The sequence below is a fragment of the Trachemys scripta genome, chromosome 7 (genome assembly GCF_013100865.1).
Source record: "Trachemys scripta elegans isolate TJP31775 chromosome 7, CAS_Tse_1.0, whole genome shotgun sequence".
NCBI classification, from domain to species: Eukaryota; Metazoa; Chordata; order Testudines; family Emydidae; genus Trachemys; species Trachemys scripta.
Window position 1 is genome coordinate 1,855,821 of NC_048304.1, and position 9,934 is coordinate 1,865,754.

Genomic DNA, 9,934 nt, shown 5'->3' on the forward strand with positions numbered 1-9,934 from the left:
GGACAGGTGCTCCTGTTGATCATATGGTCAAAGTATTTAAACAGCCTTTAAAGTCTTAACCCTTTTGTAGTAGATCTTCCTCTAAGTTTTTAGATCTAGCAGGCTACTTTGGATTGAACAAAACTAGTCCACACTGACTGGGGGGGGAGGGGATAGCTCAGTGGTTTGAGCATTGGCCTGCTAAACCCAGGGTTGTGAGTTCAATCCTTGAGGGGGCCACTTGGGGATCTGGGGCAAAATCAGTACTTGGCCCTGCTAAGGAAGGCAGGGGGCTGGACTCGATGACCTTTCAAGGTCCCTTCCAGTTCTAGGAGATGGGATATCTCCATTATTATTAAATTTCCCCTCTACAATCACTTTATCTGACAAAGGGGAAGCTACTGAAAGTGAATAGTACAAGTATTTTCTTGGGACTGATTTTGCACCTAAAGAGTTGGTAGTCCCACCATAATAAGCATTTTAAAAAACTGCACCTTGAGTCAGGCAGCTGTAACTAATGAGCTGCAGAAGAGCATGGTTTTAAATAAAAAAACCTGCTGCACACTGGGCTGAAATGCTCACCACTTTCTTCTTTCCTCCACCAAAGTAGAGCAACCACTGTACTGCAGCCAGCATCTCTCATTACCCTCTGCAATTTACCTCACTTCTGTGCAATTCAGGAAGAAGAAACTCATCACAGCATTGGTGACCCTTTATGCTAGCATAGACCTCTTTGACTTTGTAATTAGAGGGATAACCTCCTTTCCTCATGGCAAGGGTAGAACATCCCAGTGGCAGCTACCTCCCTTCCCCCACTGAACTTGCTAGTTTTCCAGCAATAATTACAGCCACAATGTAGAAGATGAGGTGCCAGCTCTAGAATACCACTGATCTCCAGCACTAGGTAAACACAGTTGGTTAAAACCTTTAACATTCACTTAGTCAGCAAATGCTCTCTTCAAGCATGCTATGATGCTGCAGTCCAGTCCTAGACACCACCACTTAAGTGCTTATTGCTATTTTCAGGTGCATTTTGGGTCAAAGACTATTTTTTTTACCATTTGTAAATCAGAGGGAGGCTTTAGATCCCTTGACAGGGTAACATTTTCTTTTCACATTCTGTAATCCTTAAGGCTTTCAATACAGACTCACACTTTTTACAAAATGAGTCTGGCAGCCGCAAATGTAAGCGTACTTTACTGCTTAGCTTGGTAGATGAAAGTAGTTGATAACCCACTAAACACAGATTAAATACATTTAAAAGGTCACCTAAACCTTTCCCTCAGTACAAAGAGGTCAACAGAGCTATATAACATTGTTATGAATACATGGTTGTAGTCCGTTCCATTAATGCTCTTCTTAAGACACACATGTTGCAAGGGCATGCTGTATATACAACCTAGATATTTAACACTTTCTTCACTGCAAATATGATATCTTTCACTTGAGGTAAGCAGTTCTCTTCCAAAATCTTTGCATAAGGCATAGGAACATCTGCACCTGTGAGACGCACAGCTGGAGCATCTAAATAATTAAAGGCAGGTCCTGGAATAGAATAAAAAGGTCTTAGAAAAGGCTCATGCAGATTTAGCTACAACTTTTTTCAAAGGAGTTAGGGTCTCAAAGTGATCCAGGGGCCACTCCCTTTATTCCTGCATCTGTCCTTTGACATGTTAACCCTGTAGATATTCTTGCTTAATTCTCACTGTCTTCACACATTCAATTAAGTTTACAAGGGGTGGGGGAAGGGAGATGTGTCCCATGCTCTTCTGGGGCACATTACCAGGTTGCCTAACTCTCTGCCACCTACACAGCCCCTGCAAGCTCTGCCACGCTGGCTCTAGCGGGATTGACCACAGTAGAATAAAGGGGTAAAGGTTTTCACCACCATGTGCTTTTGTTTAACCATTTAAAATAAGTTTAGTCAAATCAAGTTTCCTGTTAAATTTCCTCTTTCTCCCCACCCTCCCCTCCCAAAAAACAGCTGTCTTCACAGCTAATGGATCATGAAAGCCGTATGTTTAAGGTTAGTGAGCTAACTTTGGAACCATACAAAGTTAAATAAGCTACAGAAGCTATTCTGACATACCTTCCATGATCCTAGCACAAATTTCTGCTCCTACTCCAAATTGTGGCCAGCCTCCTTCCACTGTTATAAGATGGTTTGTCTTCACAACACTGGCTTCTATACTTTCCACATCCATTGGTCTAATGGTACGGAGGTTTATCACCTTAGAGAGAGTATTAAGTGGTTTTTTTTTTTTTTTTTTTTTTGCAAGAGGTCCTTTAAGCCTATCTATAATTGCATAAGTGGTTAACTTCACCTTAGTACTTTTCTTGTTTTAGTCCTTGAGAGGATAAGTGGCTAAAGAAAGTCAACGCTTCAAACTGAGATCTAGGGCATTTCCTCCAACTGGGTGTATTCTGCATCCATTATTTTAGCCATCTTTCCTGTGCAGAGGTGCCTAAATTCTGTATTTCAGCTGTCATCACGCCCACAGTCCAAAGAGGAACTACGCACTTTGTTCTGGGATAGGATGACTAATTTTAGTCACATCATGCTACAGACTCCCATCTCACCCTCCAGCAGGTCAGAAGTCTGACTTTCTAGTCATCCCTCCCTGAATATAGAGGTGTATGCAATTAGCATTGCACACATTCACCTGTGTTTTTCTGCATTAAGCCTCCTTAGATCAAGGCAAACAATAGACCTTTCACTGCCTCGATGTAGTTTAAAATGTCAACACCCGACTCAGGCCTTGTCTACACACCTTAACTAATTGATTTTAAAACCAATTTAAGTTAGTGAAAAGGCTGGACATCAGAATCAGTATAGACTTGACCTATATCACTGTGACTTATAGCCTGTTCCGGACAAGCTAGGTCAATAGAAGCCAGACTTGTACCAATTTGTGTGTCTACACAGCCTTTGATTTAACTGAATCAATTAAAAATAAACCCCACTTTAAACTGGTACAACTGTTTAGACAAACCCCCGGTCACCCCTAGGAATCCCACTAAATGGCATTCTGCCTAGTTGCAGCACTACGGCCATGCATAAACCTCTCTCACAAACAAGCTTCCCTTGTGCTTGTGATTTTGACTTACATCCATGGCATTAAATTTTGCCCAGCTCTATGATGGGAAGTCAGGGGATGGCAGATATATGAAAGGAACACATTTGTCTCCATCATTGTTTAAATCCGTGATGAAAGAGTACTTTACTTTAAAGTGCAAACATTTTACTGGGCTTAATTTTGCAGGGCCTTAATTTGATTTTAAAGAGTAAGGAATTTCTTCACGAGGGACTAGAATCCTCCCATAACACACCTCACACTCCACACCTTCTTTGACAAGTACAGCAGCTGCTTCCAGACAGTGTCCAACAGATCTGGAGTGTGACACTAAAGTAACATGGGTTCCTGAAACACAGAAGCTGGTGATGGATCAAGTTACATAAGCGTTAACTACAGAAGTCAGATCTTCCTCCTACACCCTCAGTAGCCTTAAAGCTCAGGACAACACAGTCCAGCTTTGAAATAGTAAGTACATAAGGACTGAATATTGATTTAACTGCACTTTTTTTAGTCTATTCAAAAGTAACAGATTTATACATTAGGAATAGCTTGAAATTCAACAACTCAACTCATCCTGAGTTTGCGTATTTGAGGTGTCCGACACTTGTACTCTACATGCAGAATGAGTAGCATTAATTTGCCATGGTAGGCTATGAAGTTCTTCTCATCATTGCAAACGAATTTACGTATAAGACATTTGAACCATGGCAAATTTGTTCAGCACATCAAAGATCTAAACAAAAGTAGTTGTCTAAATACAAGGAAGGAAGAGAAATGTGAGATTTCACTCAGCACATAGGCCTAGTACCTGGTTCATTCCAGACTTGATCCAGAATTGCACCTTTTTCCTAATGACCAAGATACTTTGTGGCCAAAAGGATGGAACCAAGTGATTTTTTTTTTTTTTTTTGTTAACAGGAGGTTAGTGTACAGTATGTTAAAGTCCAAACAAACTCAACTTCCAGAGTTCTGTCCCTTCACATACTTGCCTATTCCACAAGAAGGGAGTGTTTTGTATGTGAAATACATGATTCAATTAAAGTGACCCAACAGAGGAGGAGAATTTGAGGAGCAGATTATGTGAAGTGTTCCGAACTTACCTTGCCTTTCTATTTTGGCTTTTCCAATAGGAACAAGAAAGTCCTTTGATTGAGCTTCTTCTGCCATTTCAAAAGGGACTCCATACATCAATTCATTTTCCAGCATCACAACTGAAAACACATCAAGTGCTTACTTTGGTTAGTTTGATGCACTTCTCCAGATGAAATTATTATACAGCATCATCCAACCTCTCCTCCCTACTCTACCCTCCCCCCAAGTTCCTAAAGTGGTAGGGGGCTCCATTATGCTCAACTCTTGGCTCACTTACAAGAGGGCAAACAAGTGCAATAAAAGCATAGTTTAGGTAGCATGTTTGTATCAGCATGAAATATGACTCAGTTAACTTGAGCAGCTAGTAAGTTTGACTAAATGATCCTGTTTGTTAACACGGTAAAAAAAAATAAACCAGGAGCATTTAAGTTTGGTGATTTGAGATATTCAGTGATAGACAGAAGCCGAAGACCTGATCCAACAACCTTTCCCAGGAGCAGTCCCATTATTCATGTGGGAAAGGATGCAGGAGGCTGGTTCCTTAATAGGGCAATACAGTACCAATTATTTTCCTACTTGGTCACTACAGAAATTAAACATCTGGGTCTCCCTCTAAACTGAATTTAAACAAGAGGACCTAGGGCCAGGAGTTTGTGTAAGATTTCTCCCTTTGGCATAATGGAATTCTCAACAGTAGTAGTTAATAAGCACATTTGTATAGGAGACTGACCTTCTGAGAAAGTTCTGTCCAACACTGTGGAATGAACTAAAATCTATCACAAGCCTTACCACTTTCTGCTCCAAGTGCCAGGCACATTATATTAGAAAAAGCAAAGTCAAAGAAAATACATGGTAATAGATATTTATATATTAAAGACATGGTACCAAAACAAGACATTCTACTGCACATGCTTCTCTCTCTGGGGAGAGAAGGAGAATCACCACCAAGTCACAGGTGCATAGTCATGTGTGCCTGCTAGCATTAAAGCCACTGTATGGAGCAGCATGCCCCCTTAAAATTCCCAAGTTCATTGTTATGGTGTCAGTCTTTAAAAAAAAAAAAAAAAAAATCAATGCATCAAAGGTGCCCAATACTACAGTGATTTGTGCGGTATGGTTAATGGATAGAGTAACTGACTTTTCTACTCTATAAATGTAGACTCAACAAGATGGCACTACTGAGTTAGTAACTAGCATTTATAACTAGACAAGTTAGAAACCTGTGTATGTGGTTTGTTTTTCTGGGACAGCTCAACTTCAATAGTCTTAATTTTCTGTGAAGTTCTTAAACACATACTGAAGCTGAGCTGGGAAAGGCACAAACTGATCATATAACTTGCCATGAAGTCAGCTGCAGATACTATACGCTAGGAAAAGTGTGCGGAAAGACCCTAATTGCTCTTATAAGGGCATGGAGAATCTTTGCACTAAAGCTGTGATTTTAAACAGCCTAGGTGTTAATTTAATAGTTAAATTTGCTTTTAAAAAACATTTATTTCAGAGACTAATTGGAGAGTAAGTTAAGCATCTGGCACTTAAATCATTTGACCATGGTATTTATAAAAAGTTACAGTCACCTGGATTGTCATCCCGAACTGATGCTTTAAGCAGACCTTTAGCATCCTCTGAACTCCAAGGGCTGACTACTTTCAGTCCAGGACAATGCCCATACCAAGCAGCAAAGCACTGTGAATGTTGTGCTCCTACTCCAGCTGAGGCACCGTTGGGACCTCTGAAGACAACTGGGACAGGCACCATGCCTGCAGACATGTAAAGTGTCTTGCCAGCAGAATTTATAACTTGATCAATTGCTTGCATGGAGAAGTTGAAGGTCATGAACTCACAAATCGGCCTCAACCCAGCCTGTTAAATTAAGACAGTTAAACTAGTGTTAACTGCTAATATAGCTATCATAATAGCAAGGTATTTTGCATTTAACATTTTTCTGTTAAATGGATTAAACAGAGAGAAAACCGATCACACTTCAAAAAGTCAGAAGTTACTTACCATAGCAGCACCTACAGCAATTCCTGTAAAGCCCATCTTAAAAAGAAAAAAACTAAGGATGAGTATGACTTCCAAAAGACAGGGGAGGGGGTGGGGAGAGATTAACAAAATTCTAATTTATTCATACCTCTGATATAGGAGTATCTATTATTCTCTTGTCTCCATATTTCTTCCAGAGACCTCTGCTAATCTGCAATTAGCAAAGACAAATTGGGTTGCTAAGATTAGATTTCCAAATGTTAGTTAATTAAGTTCATAAACATGAGTCTACTCACCTTGTATGCACCATCATATTGGGCGACTTCCTCTCCCAACAAAAATACTCTCTCATCCCTCTCCAGCTCCTCATCTAATGCCTGATTCAATGCATCACGGACCGTCACCTGATAAAGACGGGTTAACTGTTCAGGGCAAGTATTTTACAGCATAAAAAACGAGTCTCTGGTGAAAAGCCCCAGCGGCGCTCGGTATACACTGACAGCAGTCACAGCTACCGAACGAGGCACAAGACAACGATTTGAAATAAGCGAGGGGCGGTTCTAGGAAAGCACCACATGCCGCCTTCTCCCCGGGAGAGGGGGTGAAAACAGAGGGCGTCACTTGGCCCTTTGGAGCAGTGTTTATTCGGACCGTGTCACGGCGCCTCAGACAAGTGACAGGCGGACTCGCAGCCTGCCTGCCCCGGTGGGGAGGACGGGGGGAGATGGGCGCCCCCCCATTCCGGCCCCACAGGCTCCGCCCCCCCGGTCCCGGCCCGTTCCCACCACCCCGCCCTCGAGCTTGGGCAGCTGCCCCGCCCCCTCCCCGGCGGGGGGGGGGGGGGGTTGTGGGGGTGCAGGGGGGGCGCCCCCCCCCCCGCTCCGTGACCCCGTTACCTGGACGGCCGCCGGCGCGGAGCCGTGAATCCCGCTGCGCAGCTGCAGCCGCCGCCCCAGGCCCTGCGGAGAGACGGGCACAAGCGTTAACACGGAGCCGGGGGAGCGTGAGGCGGGCGGGGGCAGCCGGCCCGACCCGACCCTACCCTACCTGCTGGGGCCCGCACCGCACCAGCCTCCTCAGTGCCCCTGCGGCAGCCGCCATCTTGCCCCTGCCCTCTACCTGTCGGCCCCACACGTCACTGCGTAACAGCGTGTCTGTCCAATCAGAGCTGGGACCGCCCCCTCACTGCCAGGCAGCCGGGCGCAGGGGGCGGAGCTACCCACTATTATCGCGAGAAGAGACAGAAGCGGCCCTAGGGGTTGTCTTTGCCTCGCTTCCGCCCTTCAGTACATTGAGCGCGTTCAGCGAATCCGCGGGCCGAACGTCCTCTTGCCCGGCGGCTATGGTGAGCCGCTTGGACCAAAACTAGTACGAAGGCGCCATCCTTTACAGCTTTGCCTTCCCTGGAGGGCAGGCGCCTATGGCAGACTTGTCTCCAGCTGCTGCTGTCACTCAGACTTCGCTTGTTTGGCCTGACGTTGGCCAGGCTGGGTGCTGCTTCCAGCTGGTTGTGGTTATGTTGGGAGGGGCGAAGGGGGATTTCAGACTGGTGGGTGCAGGTGCTTCTGAAAATGAAGCTGGGGAACGTTTGTTATTCTTGACCACGTAACAAAATTCTTGAGTCAATGTTTTTCGTTCAGAGGCGCCTGTGAAACTTAGCAGGGATGTGCCTGTGCAAATCTGCCAATCTGCCCCCGTTATAAGGCCTGGTCTACACTGCGGGGAGAGGGGCAGGGAGATATCGATCTCAGTTACACAACTTCAGCTATGTTCGACGTACTTAAACCTAGTTGAACCTAGTCACGGCGGTGTCTTCACTGCGGTGAGTTGACTGCTGCCGCTCCCCCGTCGATTCCACCTGCGCCTCTCGCAGCGGTGGAGTATAGGAGTCGACAGGAGAGCGCTCGGGGATCAATTTATTGCGTCTAGTCTAGACGCGATAAACAGACCCCCGCTGGATCAATCGCTGCCTGCCGATCCGGCGGGTAGTGTAGACATACCCTAAGCCTCTGGGGTTACGATAGGGGTTGCAATGGGACTGAGGTTAGCGATGGTCCTTACTGTCTGTGGGAGCTCGTTCCACACTCTGCTGGCCCTTGAGAAAGGGCCCATGGGCTTCGTTCTTGTAGTAGCAGAACGTTCCATTAGCCTAAAGAAGCAGAGCTGCAGGCCACAGGTCTCACTCCAGAAGATGAGTGCGTCACAAGGCACTTGCATCCCACTGCCCAAAGTTCAGCTGGTACTGGGGAGACTCTGGTAGTTGCCTTGCACAGTTCTGGCTGTTGTGCTGCGTCACAGTGTTTGGGTGTGGTGGCAGACAGTGAAGTCACAAGATCCCAATACTTGCACCAACACACACTAATGGCGTTTCCAGACACCACCCTGGAGCCAGGGTGTGTCTTCTGTGTCATACAGTGCCTATGCTGCTCCACTGGGATACCGTCTCCATGTGATGTAGCTATGCTGGCCCCAGAGCTCCAAAAGTTAAGTTAATGAGATGGGATAGATCCATCGAAATGGGGCTGGATCTGTGTACCCAAAGCAGGGGTCAGACTGGAAAAATCAGTGCTGGCAACACTCTTTAGATGAAGCCTATACAGGAAGGATGGGCTCTACCTAAACCAAAATGGAACCAGATTGCTGGCACTTAAAAAGGTCATAGAGCAGTTTTTAAACTAATGGCTGGCAGACACATAGATTAACATAATTTGTTGGGGAAGAGTCAACATGCTTTATGTAAAGGGAAATCATGCCTCACCAATCTACTAGAATTCTTTGAGGGGGGTCAACGAGCATGTGGACAAGGGGGATCCAGTGGATATAGTGTACTAAGATATTCAGAAAGCCTTTGACAAGGTCCATCACCAAAGGCTCTTAAGCAAAGTAAGCTGTCATGGGATAAGAGGGTCCTCTCATGGATTGGTAACTGGTTAAAATATAGGAAACAAAGCATAAGAATAAATGATCAGTTTTCAGAATGGAGAGAGATAAATAGTGGTGTCCCCCAGGGGTCTGTACTGGGACCAGTCCTATTCAACATATTCATAAATGATCTGGAAAAAGGGGTAAACAGTGAGGTGGCAACATTTGCAGACAATACAAAATTACTAAAGATAGTTAGGACCCCGGCAGACCGCGAAGAGCTACAAAAGGATCTCAGAAACTGGGTGACTGGGCAACAAAATGGCAGATGAAAGTCAATGTTGATAAATGCAAAGTAATGCACATTGGAAAACATAATCCCAACTATCCATATAAAATGATGGGGTCTAAATTAGCTGTTACCCCTGAAGAAAGAGATCTTGGAGTCATTGTGGATAGTTCTCTGAAAACATCCACTCAACGTGCAGCAGCAATCAAAACAGCAAACAGAATGTTGGGAGTCATTAAGAAAGGGCTAGATCAGGGGTAGGCAACCTATAGCACGCGTGCCGAAGGTGGCACTCAAGCTGATTTTCAGTGGCACTCACACTGCCCAGGTCCTGGCCACTGGTCCAGGGGGCTCTGCATTTTAATTTAATTTTAAATGAAGCTTCTTTAAACATTTTAAAAACCTTATTTACTTTACATACAACAATAGTTTAGTTATATATTATAGACTTATAGAAAGAGACCTTCTAAAAACGTTAAAATGTATTACTGGCACGCGAAACCTTAAATTGGAGTGAATAAATGAAGACTCGGCACAGCACTTCTGTATGCATCCGAAGAAGTGGGCTGTAGTCCACGAAAGCTTATGCACTAATAAATTTGTTAGTCTCTAAGGTGCCACAAGTACTCCTGTTCTTCTTTTTGCGGAT

At 44.6% G+C, this 9,934-nt stretch overlaps 1 protein-coding gene across 1 annotated transcript; it reads right to left on the reverse strand.

The window, feature by feature from the left end:
- Positions 1-1,218: 1,218 nt before the first annotated feature.
- On the reverse strand, positions 1,219-7,318 carry PDHB (pyruvate dehydrogenase E1 subunit beta). The gene is made up of 10 exons (XM_034777028.1): positions 7,182-7,318; positions 7,031-7,093; positions 6,431-6,538; positions 6,283-6,345; positions 6,156-6,191; positions 5,726-6,011; positions 4,157-4,267; positions 3,310-3,401; positions 2,069-2,210; positions 1,219-1,524 (listed from the first exon to the last, which is right to left on the reverse strand). The coding sequence occupies exons 1-10, from the start codon at positions 7,233-7,235 to the stop codon at positions 1,379-1,381; spliced, it is 1,101 nt and encodes a 366-aa protein (XP_034632919.1). The 5' UTR covers positions 7,236-7,318; the 3' UTR covers positions 1,219-1,378.
- Positions 7,319-9,934: the final 2,616 nt, after the last annotated feature.

Coding starts and splice junctions, on each gene's coding strand:
- PDHB (XM_034777028.1), bottom strand. CDS start 7,235: ATGGCGGCTGCCGCAGGGGCACTGAGGAGGCTGGTGCGGTGCGGGCCC. Junction 4,268..5,725: donor AGTTCGGGATGACAATCCAG/GTGACTGTAACT, acceptor ATGTGTTTTCAG/TTGTGATGCTGGAAAATGAA. Junction 2,211..3,309: donor AAGAAGGTGTGGAGTGTGAG/GTGTGTTATGGG, acceptor ACTCTCTCTAAG/GTGATAAACCTCCGTACCAT.